The sequence below is a fragment of the Acromyrmex echinatior genome, chromosome 11 (genome assembly GCF_024713525.1).
Source record: "Acromyrmex echinatior isolate Ae372 chromosome 11, ASM2471352v2, whole genome shotgun sequence".
In the NCBI taxonomy this organism is placed as follows: Eukaryota; Metazoa; Arthropoda; class Insecta; order Hymenoptera; family Formicidae; genus Acromyrmex; species Acromyrmex echinatior.
This window is the reverse complement of record NC_141862.1, coordinates 8,927,822-8,946,005: the sequence shown is the minus strand read 5'-3', so window position 1 is coordinate 8,946,005 and position 18,184 is coordinate 8,927,822. Positions and strand designations below refer to the sequence as shown.

Here is an 18,184-nt window from a genome sequence, read left to right as displayed (position 1 = left end):
ATAATGTAATGAATATCTCTGTAAATATAGAGATATTTGTCCAAATCTCTTTTATTCACCTGATTTAATTGAAAATGGAGAAGTAAATGATAATTTGTTTACAATTTCAAAAAGAAACTGTCGCTGAAGAGATTAACGAAGCGTACCCACCGTTCCACGGCGCGTCCTCGGAAAATAGTAGCGTGCTTGACGTGTCATCTCGCCATTGTATTGTTATTACTATCTATCATGACAAATCCCAATCGTGTTTACGTTATTAGAGTGGAAATCCTGCCTTAGAGCATATTCACGAAATCGCATCGTTAATTTTCATTGAGAAACTTAGATGACGATGGAATCCCTTCGAAAATTACGCACCTGCGAATTTTGCTCCGACTAATCCTTAATCCTGCATCCGTTAATGCTTTCCTCATCAGGCAGGTGTACTAAATTTCTTGCATTAACTACTTACTACTTACACTAACGATCGATTCATTCCCGACAACGGTACTTGCCGGTCCCTGCCGCTCGAAAAATCACTCATACTCGTGGATTTAACGAGAAACAAGATGCATATCTCATTTTGCGTATATATTCCTTGCATGGGACATTAGCATTATATATTTCAAAGCGTGAGATAAAACCGGTTTGCGAGAAAAATGTAAATTCGGACATGGCGTGGAATTAAATATTCTTGTTGACTTATGCAGTTAAAGATGCATACGTTGGAGTTTATCGGGCAACTAAAATAATTCCGACTTACGTGCCAGTAAAATTTCATAATATATGTATCTTTCGTTTTTACAATATTGTTATTTAATATTATCCGGAATTAATATCGTTTATTATATAAATTCTTATCATTAATTGTAATTATTATATTATTATTTAAATGATTACTTTTATAAATTCTTCCTAATATTTCAGTTACATCTCTATAATATACAAATTTTAATAATTAAAAAAATTAGAACAATGAAGTATATTTTTGGTTTTATCATAATATCACATATTTCATATTACTATCAAGCAATTCATCACAAAGCAATTGTTAATATAATAACGTTATATTTTTAAATAAGTTTTAATAAATAAGTTTTGTAATTATAATAGCAACGTTAAAAATTTTTAATATTATGCAGAAGCAATTAGGCTTCATGAAATACTAAAGTTAAAATCACACACATGTAATATTATAATTTACTGGGAGAGAGAAACGTTTAATTTTCGCGATGAAAGATTTATTTAGAAAGTTGTATTTTGATATACCAGAGCATAAAACAAGAAAGAAATATTTGCATTACATAATAAAAGTCTGTAGTCGACAATAAAGGAATCTAATAAAATGTGAAAGAAAAGTTCCAACGAGGAATTTTCGTCACCTTCACGTTGCTCCAGGTCACGTTTTGCCTCGTAACACGGTTTAAACGCGATAGTAAGATTTACGATATCACAAGTTGCCGAGAGCAAATCAGCCGTTTTTCGTCAGACGCGGTATTTTCACCTAGTACGCGATATGTATAAGAGGAGTACTGCAGTATTTTAGTCGGGTCACGTCCCTTGAACCGTTGCCAAATGTGCCCCGCCCTCTCTTGTTCGCCAAGTTTTTCGCATCCCAGGCATACGGGAGAGTTTATGAAATTCTGCTTACGACCCTATCATAGGTGTCCTGGATCACACGTGAATTCTAATGATCGCTTGGAGTTCTATTAAAATCCAGAATCTCTGTATATACATCGATGACATATGGCTGTACTTTCATTTGCGACATTTATGTGTGGTGATATGTTTTTCTTATTCGAGCCTGTAATTATTTTTTTATTATCTAGAAGTATTATAAAAATCATTTTTATCAGTAATTAATTGTTATTGTTAATTAACAATTGAAAATCCTAGTAAAAATAGTAATGATCTGGTTTCCTTGAAATTAAAAAAAATTGATTTCCGTTCAAAAATAATAAAATTTAGAATACGTAATAATATAAACCAAAGAAAATATTTCATTATAATCATATAATCAAAGAAAAATAGATTTTTTTCAATTTATTTGCATTAAAAAAATTTAAGAGATATAATTGTTATTGTTAATTAACAATTGAAAATCCTAATAGAGATAGTAATGATCTGGTTTCCTTGAAATTAAAAAAAATTGATTTTCCTTCAAAAACTGAAATAATAAAATTAGAACACGCAATAATACAAACAAAGAAAATAATTCATTATAATCATATAATCAAAGAAATATAGATTTTTTTCAATTTATTTGTATTAAGAAAATTTAAGAGATAAAAGAATATATTAAACTTTATGATTCTTCTTAATTTATTTTCTTAATCTAGAGATTCAAAGATAATGTTTGTGAAAGTGCTTCAACATTCTGGATCAATAGTTTGTTTGAATTACATTTTCGTGAGAATTAGAGTTGAAATGCATATTTAATTTCCATCACGATGCAAATAGTGTGGTAAAATATTCAATGAAATTTGCTTAGTATAATTTGATATAATATGTAAGACGATTGAATCAGTTATACACATGCAACGACGATTGATAGAAATACAGAAATATTTCATATTAAATTCACATTGGAATCATTAATAGATAATTGTCCGCGATTGATTATTAATGTTTATATTTTTTATCTATTTAATATATTTTATAGTATAATAATTTGTATTACGTTTTATTAAAAAAAATATATTAGCTACTTATATATAATGTAATTAATGATGTATTCCTATTAAGATTTTCTTAATATGCAATCGTCACGAAATTATCGCGGCGTCTTTGATCGATAATTTCGCCCGTTTAGATGATCTGCGCTCAGTCTGTACAGAGGTATTGAAAATATGGATACAGAGAGAAACTACTTCCCGATAATTATGCTGGTAGATCATCAGATCTCAATTTTCTCTCCCTGAAAATATTCGCACGTTACTTTCTTTCCTGTAATCATTAATCCTCTCTCGCTTATCTAACGGAATTAAGATTGGTTCTTGAAAAAATCGATAAAATCTAAATATTTCTTTTTGTCACAACGTTTATGTATTTTAATACAACATTTGTATCTATCGTAAAATATCGTATTCTTGAAAAGAATTGAATATATATACTGAAGTTTTATTTATTTCATCTGAATAATCTCTAAATAATCTTTTTTTTCGAGCGCAAATATTTGAAATAATTTTTAAATTTATATATTTTTTAGATAGGAAAAAAAGCAGAAATGTTCTCTCTAAAGTTATTTTTTTGGCATAAAAGATTATTTATTCAAAGTTCCGAAAAGTGATTAATTTCAGCCCTTTTATTTGATTCAGAAAATACGTCATTTAGCTGTCAAAGTATAGACTCCGATAATTTCCCGTATGTTAAATTCAACGTGAAAATTGAGAATATAGATTAGGGTTTGCTATCTAGGTTAGTCAATATCGGTTTTATGCATCAATTTCTCTGTCGTGGTTCTCGAGGTCGACGTTGCGAGTGGAACTTAACGGCGTCGGCGTGCTCATAAAAGAAACGAGGTGAGACGCGTGGCACGAGTTCTCCTCACGCTTCGAAACACGTCGCGAGAGCGAAACGTGCGCATGGCTCGGCCGTTTAATAAGATATTCAAGACGTCCCGCCATCGGCGCAATGGTGATCATTAACGCGCTTAACACGCGTACATACACGTGCGTGCGTGCACGCTTGCAACTGTGAACGTGCGTGCTCGTGCCCGAGGGATTCATTCGCGTACACGGCGGCCACTGTCCCTTAATGCATTGCATAACTCGCGGAATCGTCGCGGAATCGTTGCTTGGCGCCGCCTTTACGCGCCGGCGTCCATTAGCTCTATTGCTAATTACTCGACATCGTTATGCCAACCGCAGACGATCGGCATCGTGTCGATTATATAATCAGATATAATCGGAGTAATATGGAGCAGACTGTATGAAAATCAAGGCTAATCGAATTAAGTAATTAAAAATTTGAGAATTGCTGAATAAAATTGTAATTTATTTTGTATACGTCTAGGAAAAAATTATATGAAATATATTATTAATAAATTGGGTAATTTCAAGCTCTTGTCATTTTTAAAATTCGTTTTTTTTTTTAAGGTTTTACTTGATGAGATTTTAAAAGTATTTTTTTAATTGTGAAACAATCGGTAAATATTTTAAGTAATAAATTTGATTGCTTTTTCATGTAAGTTTATTGCACTAAATTTTTTTATATGTAAATATGTCGTTTAAAATATTATTCTGCATTTCTTATTTATTTTTGCTTGCATTTTTTCTTAGAATATCGTATACTTGACCAACGATCAGATCGGGATCTCGCATAATGAAGTTTTAGTCCTGGCGATGGTAATTGCGTGGAGAGTTCAGACGGGCGCCTTATTAAATGAAATTATTAATTAACAGTACGGATTGTTAACCTACTTCCCGGAGCTGGTCGTCTTAAGATTGCCGTTGCAGTACGTTATTCCTATCCTGAGTCTTATGGCCTCTATCTCGATCTTTGTAACTTGGCGTGTATCCACGATTCCGTTATTAAGTATTCCCCACTCAGTTTGCCGACCAATTTTCAAAATTACCGCTTGGTACCCACTTTCAAGACGACCCGGAAATGAATCTTTGACTCCCTATACTTTCCCCATCAGGTTTTTATTGTTGATTCTTCAGTATTATGATCTTTGCAAGTTCATTTCTTGATTATGTCCTCGGATTTAATAACCTGGGCTCTATACAATTGTTCTTATTATTTAAGAATTGAGAAATATTGAGAGAGAAAGAAAAAAGAAAATAAATTTTATAATATATTGCAGGAAATACAAAAAAAAGTTGTGTTACAATTTTTAAAGTATATTTTAAATTAAAAAAGTCTATTTAACATATTTTTAAAACTTGTGAAACATTCTTGAAATTTTGAAAAGTCAAAATTTACAATTATATGAGTCATAAAGTCATCGTTTAGAATATCTCTTAATATTTGCTTCAACACATATGGAAATAAAAATCAAGGAAAGTATGTAATATATATATGATAAAATTTTGTAGAATCGTAATTATATCTTAGTAGTTAAAAATCTTGATAAATTTTATTTTAAACGTGCGAGTTTATAATGAAAATGTATAATGAAAATGTGCGACTGTTTAAATATCATACAATAGTATTTCAAACGTTTCATTGTACTGTAGTACGATAAACGGGTAATCAATACTCTGTTTCGTTGTGTGATAAGTATTGGAGATATATTTTTTTACGAGTCATTAGTACGTTGAGAGTTGCTCTCGTTCTCTTGCGTCATTCATTTGATCTTGACGTATAAATGATGATGCCATTCACCTTTGGATGGTCGAACTCGCCGCATAAATTGCATCCAACAACCACAACCGTAAACATTTGCGTTACGCCTTCAGTGGAGATGTGATGTGACTATGTCGAAACAGCAGATACATTGAGTTCTCATTAAACTTATAATCTATCGTCGAAATAGATATCGCAGTGTTGTGTCTTCTCAGCGTCGTCGTTCGTAGAAATCGAGAACTTAATTTACTCAGCCAGACTAATAAGTTCAATATATATTTACAGTCGTAGATCGATCTGTGATTGATTCTCATTTCAGGCGAACTAAGTTTGAATCAAAGTTTGAATCAATCGAATTTATTTAATCGTTGTTTAAGAAACGTTTTTTAAATGAAAGATTGATTTAAATCTAACTCAAATCGAATTCTTATGTGAAACCATGATTATGAATATTACCCACAGAGAACTTATAATACAATTATTGAATTGATAAGATCGCAAAGTATCGATAGAATCATGACGTTGTATTAGGTGTTGGAATTAATTCGTAGCGTTTTACAAGTGATGGGAAGTACTTTCATTAATGTATTTTTTAATGCTCATGTGAAATAAATAACATTCTTTCATTAAAAACGCTACGAATTAATTCCAACACCTAATATATATTATTAATTTATAATAAATGATTTATTAAGAGATCATATATGTGAATATATAACAAGTAAGAGTTTTAAGCCTATAATGATCAAAGCTGGATCTTAGATGCTTAAATAATTTTTATGTGAATTTATGTACAAAATATGTAGTCATTTGAACTGCGCGTCAAATTTGTTTTTCGTACTTATAAACGTAATTAAACTATTTATAGTAATATCACAAATTAAATTGACAAGCAATTTAATTTAATATTATAATTTAATGCTCAATCAAGTATCCTATTAGAAAGATGTTAATGTGCTGAAAAACTGTAAATAAATTTATTGCGAAGAGATCCGGGTTCGACTCCTGACCGAGGTAATATTTTTCACAATAAATTTATTTACAGTTTTTCGGCATATTAATATTGTGTATATATATATATATATATATATATATATATATATATACTTAGTTTCTTATTTGAAGTTATCACTTTGCTGGAAATCTTTAAAACAAGAACGTTTGTCCTTATAAAGTAAATCATAGACAATTCCGTTAAAATATTTCATTTTGAGATATTAATTTTTTTTAATATAAAGAAACAAAAAATATTAAGTTTTGGCTAATAAACGCTACAATTACAGCTGCTCTTTTATTAATTTTTATTTGATCTACTTTATAGAAATTTATTCATAGCGGCCTTTTGAAAATTTTTAAATAAAATCATAATTGGATCATTGAGAGTTGAAATATCAAATCGACTCGAAAAAGAAATGAAGAATGTGTGTGTGTGTGTGTGTATGCATATATATAGTGTGTGTTTTTATAAATATTTTTTAATAAAAAATATACTTTTATTTATATTATATATATTGTACAAATATCTCTCACAACTTCACTATCGTACATTTATTCAGTCCGTCATAAAAAATTATCAAAAATTTATTTAATTGTCAAAAATTGTCATAATCTAACCTCTAATCTTCTTAATGACTGAAGATAAGCTCGCGAAGTGCGTAGAACATCAAATCAGAATAAAACAACATTTAACTATTATCATTATTCCGCGCGATTGCATGCTGACTTTGTTTACTCAGAGTCTGTTTTTTTTCTTAGTTGCCAGGCTCATAAAGTTTTTATGGTAAGTTTCTACGCGTTTTTTTATTCGTATCAGTTTTTTTATGTAATATATAAATTGAAGTACCGTACACTTTAATATCATTTGTTGTTCTTACTCAACTTCTTTTGCTTAGTTAGTAGTAGATTTCAGAGATAAATTTAAAGTTTTTACGGAAAAACAAACTTTAACAATTCTCGCTGCACTGTAATATTTCAATGCTATCGTCATCTTTAATAATATCGAAATTTATTTTATTTACTTGAATTATACACTTCATTATTTTTTTTTCTGTAAGAGGTTGAGTATTTTTCTACTTTTATCAAGTATTAATGTATTAATAATTTTATTAATATTTTAATCGATCACGTATTTATTCTATCTCTATATAATATGATGCGTATATACTGTTTTTCTAAAACGCATTTACAAACTAACAACGCAGGGTCGAATAATTAACATATTGCGCAGTATTACTATATGTACTCAACTTGCCACATAATCGTATCTGCGCGTGTTTTGCTGCTATCGCAAGATCTAATCAATATATATCAATGCAGTGCATGCCTTCAATTTTCGTAAACTTTAATGTAAACTAAGGGGTATTCATGTAAGTATGTTATTTTCAATAACATACTATTCTAAACACACACATATATATATATATATATATATATATATATATATATATCTACATATATGCAACGTATCTGTTTCTGGCAACGTGCAAATAATGTTTTACGTAATCGGCAGTTAATTTCATTTTCCATTTGAAAGCCATTAAACTCACGTTTTTCCAAACGCACTCGCTTGTCACTCGCACAATCCGCATAGCCAACGGCAAACAATTCGCGCGTGTACAATGCGTATTATTAACACTACGTTCACACGCATCGTGTGGACACATCCTTTCGTCGGTCGAGACAACCAGCAGCATGAGCCACATCCTGTTCCGATTGGCGTGTATGCACGCTGCCTTTGTTATCTCGTGTGTGCCCAGAAAAGAAATTCGTGTCTCGCGGATAAGACCTTCTCGGAAAGCGCACGAGCGGAGTGATACGAGCACGAGCTCGAATTCTCATTCCTTATTATTCACCCTTTGGCCTTTTTAATATGCACGTTTTATAAGCACGAATAATGCAAGCCCGGGCTTAGCAACACTGCGGAAAATATCGACTTTTTATTGCGGCGCAAGTTTTACGTGGTAATAATCCAATGGCCTACCGCGAACGTTAGACGAGGCCACGCGTGGCGATTCGTTCGAAAGTAAAATGGTGAATTACAGAAAGTATGTTTTATGATTCACCGAATAAAAAAGTTTACGTGTCTTAGAGAGACGTATTATATCACGCGCAGAGAGTAAACGAGTTACAAGATTGAAGGGCAAGAAACGGAACAAATGTATTTAAACGGAAATTTTATGATGCGTATTTCAGGATCTGTCGATGACATTATCTGAAAAATGAGCGTTATATCATGAGTAGAGTTAAATAACGATTTCGTGACATGAATAATAAAAAAACTTAACATTCTGATGAATGTAATTGAAAATTTAAAATATTCTGTTATTTAAAAAGGGATTAAAGCATTTAGAAATTTAGAGATACTTTAAAATATTATAGAAAATTAGAGGGAGAACGAAATACTAAAGAAAAAAAACATTGAGAATATGTAATTCTAAAATACTTACGATAAACCCAAAAGTACTTAAATGCTTTGCAAAAAAAAAACATAATGCTAATGATTACTTATAGATAATAGAAAATAAGTTATCTGTACTGTAATGTTTAACATTAGATACATGCGCATTATTTAATATTATATTAATATATACTTGGTTAGAGCTAGATAATTGTGGCATTTTAACGATTAGACTATGCTAATGACATGAATTTTGTAAGAAGCAGAATTTGCATCCTGCAAGTCACTCGAATATTGACTAATATTTGCTGATTATCTCATTCGGATTCAATCATATTTGGCAAAACTACGGGATGTCTAATATCTATTAAGAGTGGTGTGTGTTAATATTTTTCTATAATATTCATAATTAAAATTAATGTTTATATTCAAATTTCTCTAATTAAAATTCTATTAAGATCTTGAAATTTTAAAAGAAAAGAAAAATTTTACGTTCCCGAAACTAAATTTATTGAGAATTGTCTTTCTTTTTTCTCTCAGAGAATTAATCTGGCGCCTTGATTTTTTGACTAAGAACACATTTACATTATATTCTGATTCAGAAATTCTATACATAGCGGTTTTGGAATATCTTACGGAAATGTAATGAGTTTGTTTTATGCTCGCGCCTTAACTTAAGATAACGTGTCATAAACTGAGCTCATTGTCTACACTTGCGGAAGGGTGATGTTATAAATCTCCAGCTTCGTTTACCCAGACGCGGCGGATGCCGTGTTAAAAAAAAAACACCGAATGCATTGTTCCTATTAGAACTCCTTGATGTAATTCGCTGGTGCAACGAAGAGGTTTTCAGCGGTTCTGTTTTCCAGCGGTTCTGATGTCACTATGGTTTCCAAAGTGCATCGAAAATCGATCACAAATAATTAAGCTCGACAGCCGTTTCGGTCGATTTCTGTTTCCTAATGACTAACCCATCAGGATGCCGATAATAGGTGAAGATAGGTCGGTGACGGTGCCCTCGGGGCCGTTCTGATTACACCATTACCTATTTGCGCTATTACTAATCGTTTGGCTGTACATGTACGTGTGCGTGTGTACGAATACACGCACGCGTAATCGGTTTATCATAATTAACATCTCGCGGAAATCGAGCGAACGAACGGAAAATCTTCAAGCTAATTGCTGTGAAATTCATTCTAATCCTCGACAGTTTGAGAAATTATACGTCTTCTTGATATCCAGCAGAAAACTATGGTTGTATTGTACATATTATTCAGTTTATAATAGATTATAATATCTGTTTCTTTTTTTATAAGTTTGTGATTTATTTAATTTCTTGACGATTTCCAATTGAAGAAGTTGAAAGATTCCTCTTTTTAGTCTTGGAGGATTTAAAAATAAAAATAAATATTAAAATCTTCCAAGGTTTTAAAATTTATTCGTATAAAAAATTAAGACTTTATATCTGACTATGATTAAATTTATTATAACTCTGTTTATACATTAATTGTGAATGACGCATATTTAATTATATTAGACTCGACTATAATTTTAATTATTATAAAATTATTTTTTTAAGGAAATTATTTTACCATTACCTCTAGTAATCTATTCATTATACATTATTATTTTATTATCTTTATTGACATGTTCATTTGAACATGTTCATTCCATATGAGTTATCAAAAGTTGCAATAGTCAAGATTTTAACACGTCCTTAATTTTTACACATTAATTTATAAAACTAAAAACCAACAATTTCTTTATATAATATATTGCAAATCACATCATTAACCTAGTAAAAAAAAATTATATAAACGAAAATTATTCTTTCTTAGAATATTTCAACATAAAATTAAAATAGTATTTACAAACAGATACATATAAAAAAAATTTTTTTACGTTTTAACGTATATTGGATTGTAATTAAGAGAGAAGCAATGTTTTATAGCTTAAAAAATCCACGTGTCGATCTATAAGATTCTAAATAGCATTTTCCCTCGTTCCGCTTCTTATTTTCATGAAATATTCGCTCGTAATAGAACTCTTTGTAACCGTAATTCGTATGCATTTGCGGTAACGTGACGTTCAACGTGTCGCTTACGTGCGTCTCTGTATCCAAAACCCTCTGTAGCATATCTTGTCTGCAGAAACGATGGACATAAATGCCATCACATACGGGCGTGAAGTCTTGCTGCGTTCGCGCTCACGCGCGGACACGCTTTCTGTTTTTACTTCGCCTTTGGAACGGGCTCTGTTACGCCGCTCGTCCGAATAATAATTGCCTCGACTTTCCATTTTTAACGAGAATGCGACGTTCACCTGTTTGTCAATAGTATGCGAAAGAAAAAAATTACCGAGGAAAAATGAATTCCTCTCGCTTTCCTCTTCCTTATTCTTCTCTTTCTCTATACATATATGTGCATTTTTGCACGCATTAGTAATTAAAGCATTAGTAAAAAACATTACATAACCTTTAATTAATATTACATTAATAGTTTTACGTTTTTGCTCATTTATATATTTTATATTCTTTTTTTGTTAAATTCTTAAATTCTTTGTAATCTTATTTAAATTGCAATATTTTATTGTTCGGTTACCAGAATCTACGCGGAAAAAACGATTTTGTTGAAAGCATAAAATTTTTGCTGGATACGGATCTGAAAATAATTTTGTTGAACGATAAAAATAATTTTACTGGGAAACCCAAACCGGTGGCTAGAATATTTTTTACGGTGCAGCAACATTTTTCGCTCGTCATTTTTTTAGTTTCCAGCATAATTATTTTAACGGTTCAACAAAATTATTTTTAGGTCTGTATATCCAGCAAAACTTTCAGCAGAACTTTCAACAAAATCGTTCTTTCCGTGTAATATTTCACACAATTGTAATATTTTTCTTCATGTACTAATTCGCGTCGATTTGATGCGCTTCAATCTTACGAGTTATTCTGAAAACTTTGTTTTTGTCTGGGAAGTCTAGAATAGATTCCTGTTCTATTTTACTCTATTATCTTCCTGTCTATCTTCATTCCTTCCTTTCGCATCCCGCGCGTTGTTCTCTTCCCTGTTTTCCTTCGTTAGCAACCAGCATACGCTGCCCGAGCGATCACTTATCGATCGTATATGTCGAATCGCTGTTTAGACTTATCAGCGAATCAATTGACCGGTTCTGAGAACGCGGACGTGGTCAACGCGCGTGAACGTCACGCTCTTGGAGCGCCGATAAATTGGACCTCGTAGAAAATATCGAGGATACAATAAAGGTCGATAACGTTGAATATGAATCGCATTTCGATCTCAGCGAACCAGGGAGGAAACGTTCGCGCTATTGCATGGCGTTTCATCTGTCGAGTGGTTATTCACTGGAAGATAAAACGAAGAATCGAAAAGTCAACATACTGGAACTGAAAACGTTAGATCTACAGTGAGTGATTAAATTATTAGAGATTAAATTATACACTTATAAAAATCCTCTAATAAGAGTCTGGACTTGAGAAAGCCACTTTTGATTGGTCTGCTATTTTAACATTTCCTGAGAGAAAGAGAGAGAAAGAGAGAGAGAGAGAGAGAGAGAAATAAGAAAAAAATAGAACAATATGAAGAAGAAAAAAAATAGTAAATATATAATGTCTCTTCTGTAGATTATTGTTAAAATTACTATCTTGTATACAAAATTGCGGTTTGTATCCAGATTCTTATTGGAGAATCTCAAGAATTATCTGCACAAATTAACTTTGGGTTAAAATAATTAATTTTAAATGAAAAAACAATTATTCTGTATTGTTATTATTTTTTAAAATAAAATATTGATGTTTACAAATTTTAAATATACCTTCGGCATCATTATAAATAACACTATCTCTCATTATGAAAAAAAATTAAAATTCTTGACTGATCTTTTACTTTATGATTTATAATTACATAAACTAAGTTTACTTTTTTAGTGTATTTTTGTACACAATCGTCTATTAAAAATTATGTGTGCTTTATACTTATTTTATTTCTACTTAAATTCAAAAAACACTTTCTAAATCTGAATCAAGGAATCACTAATAGCAATCCCAAGTATACCACTGAAAATTAGTGAATTCACAGTGGGAAATTCAACTAAAAAATCAATGAAACATGAATCTAACTTAGCTTTAGTGTATAAATTCAATGTATATGATATTGGAATTGACGTAAATAACGGTATTTTAATTATCTAATACTCAAACTCCCTTTCTTTTTCAATTGTATTTCACTGATTGAGATTTAAAAAGTACATTCTTCAAACTGTAGCTTTAATAATTTGATCATTCACTGTGATACGTTCGAAATTAAAGAAAAGAAGTTGTCTATTGTTAAATATATTTTCGTCACTCGATTGAATCTCTCATGCGTGATCTCGCAGGGTGCGTGACAGGGTCAAAAGAGCTTAGAAACTTTCGAACATGGCGCGACGAGACTGTACGATTACGGCACGCAGGTAAAACCACCTCGGTGCATCGTACAAAGTGGGGATGCAGTCGAGTCGTGCACACGCACACGTATACGTGCCGTGCATACACGAACATATGTGCGAGAGAGCAACTCTCTGTCAGTCACGGTGGGCCTGATCTCTCGGTCCCTCCTCTTTGGCTCGACGTGTATTCACGTACACATATGCGTGTACTTGCACTGCACCGCCTACGCTTCTCTCGTGTCCTGCACAATATATATGCACGCGATATCCAATGTGAAGCAGATACACGTCTCGAATAGTGATCTCCGTTCCATCGTCTCGCCTGTATCTTTTTGGAAAGTACAAAAAATTCTTTTAATAAAATCAACTCCTTTTTTTTTATTGAATAGTAAATTCTTTTATTAAATAGATAAATACAGATATAAGAGAAAATAAGCTAGAATTTTCGTTTTTTTCATTTATTATTAATATTTATATTTCTGTGTTTATTTACTTTTTTTTTTTAGTTTTCCTTGTATATTTTTCAGTTACGGATATATAGATTATTACGTTTCTGAAAATATTTCTATGAGAGATTCGAAAAAGATCCGTGAACGACGAACCTGCCGACCTGCCGACCTGGCATCGTCCAACAAACGTACGGCATCGTGTAGTGTTGTAGAGAGAAGTATTAGGCATGCTTGGTTGTGTATACCACGCGTGTATTCACGAAAGACCGGTCTAGTCACGGATAGAAAAGAGATGAAGATACAGGCTTGTAGGCAGACAGAGCAAGACGATAGGAAGGAGTAGTAAGATAAAGAAACGATTAAGGCCGTTTCACGCTCTCACTCTTAAATATAGAAATTAGCAAGAAAATTCAAAAAAATCAAAATACAAAAATTTTACTCAATATTTGATAGTTGTTGTTAAACTATTTTTTTCAGTGATTCTCAGGTTAAAGTTAATCTATAACATTGCTAGAAATAAACATTAAATGTGTCACACGATTACAAACGAAGATCGACTGATACTTGTTCGTGATATTTGTATACGATTCCGATTTCGATATTCGTATAGATTCGTGAGATTTGTTTATTTATGAAACTAACCGATTTTAGGATGGTAAGATTATCTTCAGTACAGATGTCATCAATCAATCAGAGAACTATATTAACATCTTATGATATTACTTAAAGCCACGTTTTTCATTTTCTGGTTAACTTCTGGTTAGGCTTAATTAAAAGTAAATGTAAAAATTATATTTTTCTAGCTATAATTAATCTTAACTAATAAAACACAATTTTTTACATTATTATCAAGTTAAGTAAAGTTACGTCCAAACAACAATTTAACCAGATAATAAAAAACTGGGTCTTAAAATAAGTTCGAGCTCTAAACCAGTCCAGTGCTCGCTTCTACCAATGTAGTTTAATTTTAATCTCGGTTCAACAAACTATTTTCTTCTAGTTGTATGAATAAAAAAAAAGGAGAGTAAGTCGAACTGAGATGATTTACGTTAATCTACGTTGGTAGAAACAAGCATAGGACCAATTTTGAATCGAGTCTCCAACGTGTGCGACGTAATAGGGCCTTTACGCAGCCTCGTGCGTGACGTGGTAAGCGAGTAGTGTGGTAGCGGTCGCGCAGGTAGTGGTGGCGAATAGTGGTGGTGGTAAGTTATGGTCGCGCGCGGGTGTGCGTGTCGTGGAGCGGGGCAGCCGCAAGAAAGCCAGTGGGGGAATTAGCGGCAGTCTTCTACGAGCAACGCGCGAGTCGTACCACGGTCGTGTTCCGTACAGTGGCGAGGTGGTGGAAAGAGAGTCACGACGAGGTGGTACGTTAACGAGCGTTGAGAGAAGCAGCGTTTGGCTGCGCGGAGTCTATCGTGAGCCCTCGAGGAGCGTATCCGAGCGAGGAGATTCCGGTCTTCTCGTAGTCGTCTTCGTTTGTACGCGCGCGCGCGCGCGCGGCGTGCACGCGGGTGAATCCTGAGTGGAGTACGAGGCGAGAAGAAGGTGTCCTCCGAGAGTTGCGCAATCCGTGTCTTCTTTTCAGGATGGGTTAGAAGCGTGTTTTTTCGCGAGTGTGATTTCGATTTTGTCAGCTATCAGTGACGTGATACGATCGTGACTGGTTCCTCATCGTGGAGACGTGTACAGTGAAATTCCACGGCGATCTGTTCGTCCTTCGTCCTCGTCGTAAGAAAGAGAGAGAGAGAGAGAGAGAGAGAGAGAGAGAGAAAAGGAGAAAAAGAAAGACGCAGCGGGCTGAGCGAACGACCATATCGTAACCGTCGTTGTCCGAAGTTGTCGGAATCCGGAGTCGTCTGCTCGCGTTCAGGGCGAATGAACTGCGCACGGCGATGATAGTTCTCCGCAGCGCGGCGATGCGCAAGTAATGAGGGAGCTGCGTGATCGACCGAGCACGACCGGCCGGTGATAGAGAGAAAGAGAGAAAGAGAGAGGAGAAAGAAAAAGAAATTATATATATCTAACCTCGACCTCCAAGTGTTCTGTAATAGCGTGCTGCGCAACGACGTCGTGGTCACGCCACACGTAGTATAGACGAGTATTCGACGGTACGAGACATGTCGTGGTAAACGTGGTAATGTGAGTTTTCACGATGAATGGAGTCAATAAGTCTGTAGCTGAAGAAGTATACATTTTTGGAACTTGAAGTGAGATTAATGTATGTTGGATATTTGGCGAAAAGAGAAAGAGTTTTAGTGCGATTTAGTGTGATTTAGAAAGGAATAAAAAAAAACAGATCTTAGTATTACTTTGTGAGGCTGCAACCTCTGAAAACGGAGTACCTTGTAACGTACCAAATAATAAAATCTTATAGCCGACGTGTAATAATTTCTTCTCGATTAACGGAGAATTCTCCGTTCTAAGGAGACTTAACTTCGTGATAGAAAGATCCTGGATTAATTGGAGAACCACCGGGGAAGTCCTTCGTGAAAGTCCCACCAAGCTGTGTCTCGTAAGCTCAACAAGTGAACCGTCGTCTCATAGTCGATTCCGTTGAAACCGCTTCTACTGGATTATCCAGAGAACGGAATCTCACTACATGTCTTTGGGATCGAGAGCAAGGATTTAAGTACCGACACTACGTCCTTTCACGTTTCGGAGTCCCGATCGATTTCGGAGCACCGGGTGCGTTAAATGCGCAACAAGTTGAAGGGAGAGCACGTGGCGAGCGCAGCGCGCTCGAATCAATTAAAGTGTCTGTCCTTACGTAAGACCAGCTGACGTACGCGACAGCGATAACATTTGGTCGTCGTTGATAAGGGATTTGAGATTCGGAGCGAACAGACAATAAATCGCGAGAGCGGTCAGTCGAGACGAATCGCGGTTCAAAGCAACGCGAACGTATTCGCTACGAAAATTCAAAAGCTTGATGTTAACCTCGTTTTAAATATCAGTTCTGTAAACCGCCACATCGAACTCGCAGGTACGAGAGAGAGAGAGTTTCGATATTTTGAAAGAATTTTTTCGACTCAAGAGAATTTTCGGATCGCAAGACTTATAACAACGTCTTATCGCAACGTTCACACAATCGATGCGAGAAAATTGTTAAAGAGTTCTCAAAGGCAAGAAGCAGAGGAATTCGGGAATTCCTCTCCCTCCTCCGGAAGAGAGGGCTTTAATTATTATTAGTGCGGCAGGGCGGCAAGCAACTTTGAATGACCTTCGTATTCTGCGGCTTCGTCTTCGACTCGTCTGACGAGAAGACGAGACAAATGCCGGTCGCTTCGGAAGACTGGGTGCCCCACCCGGGCGCCAAGATAACCAGTTCCATCACCACCGTCAAGGGTGCCACCATACAGAGCACGACGACGGCCTGGATGTCGCCCTACAGCAGGACGGCACCGCCGGATCGTGGAGGATCTCACAACAACAATAATAATAACAACAATGGCGTGGTTATTTTAGATGGCTGCAGACCACCAGCGGCCACGACGGCCAGAAGATTCTTCAGGTGGTTCAGTAGATTAGGACAACCACCGATGGGCAAGACAGGTAAAAAGTTAATTATGGAAAGAGTATTCACGACAATATTCTTTTTCTTACAAAGATTATTTAAATCATTCTTGTTTTTGTAACAACGATTAGAATTTTGGAACACAGATGTCTAAATATTCAAATCTAAAAATAGAATTATCATTCGTCACAAATTTTTTATATTAAATTTAATTTTAAGTAGTAATGATATTATGTAAGATTCGTTTGTGATCAAACATTTTTTGCAATATTTTTTATATAATACTGAAGTTATAATTTTATTGAATGTTTGAAAACGAAAATATTTAAATAATAATGGAATTAATAAAAACGGATCCAAAGAATTGAAAATGACACGTAATGCCTTGTCATTATCTATGCTACTTAAGTAAATATCGATGTTCGATGAAAAGAATAAATTATAGTATTACCGATTATCGTGATTCTTAAATACTTTTTTGCAATAAATTCTTTACATTGTTTTAAAGATTAGCATCAGTAATATTAAATTGTTTATCAATTTAATTTACGTACTCCACTGTTAGATCATAAGAGTAATGATGACCTAATTTCTTAAGTTAAATAACATTTTGTTATTGTTAACTTTCATATATGTTAAAATATAAATGAATTCATTTCTATGATTAGTTTCAAATTTAATAATGTCCACGTATGCGTATTAAATAATAAATTAAATTTTAGTCAAATTTAATACATTTTCTTGAGTTAAATCTATAATTTTATTTGATTTAATTCTGTAGTTTTAGTTTACTTTAATTAATAAAACATGGTATGGAGTAGCAACAATGATGGCCTATAGAAATGATTAAAAATAATTCAAATTGGATATAACTTGACACATTATAAATTTTACAATGCAATTTTAATCTAGAATTATATTTCAAGATTGACAAATAATAATCGGTGCGCAGTTTAAACTGGAAATTGTAAAAATTTACACAGAAGTATTGTTAAGTACTAACAATAAGATCTGCTTTGATTAAATATGACCTTCTTTATTTATTCGTGTTAAATATTTTTAGTGTAAATATTATTATAATACATACAAAAATTCAGTCAAATTAAA

General features: G+C 33.3%; 1 protein-coding gene across 4 annotated transcripts in view; it reads left to right on the top strand.

The window, feature by feature from the left end:
• trc (Serine/threonine-protein kinase tricornered) overlaps positions 1-18,184 on the top strand; it is a 145,074-nt gene that overhangs the window by 18,294 nt on the left and 108,596 nt on the right. The window contains exon 1 of one of the 4 annotated variants that reach the window (XM_011062209.2): positions 11,299-17,115. The exons of 2 other annotated variants lie outside the window; for them this stretch is intronic. In XM_011062209.2, the coding sequence (XP_011060511.1) occupies positions 16,779-17,115 (337 nt within the window). In that variant the 5' untranslated portion in view covers positions 11,299-16,778. Of the gene's footprint in view, positions 1-11,298; positions 17,116-18,184 lie in introns of those variants that run through there. One more of the 4 variants, XM_011062210.2, reaches the window with a different exon arrangement.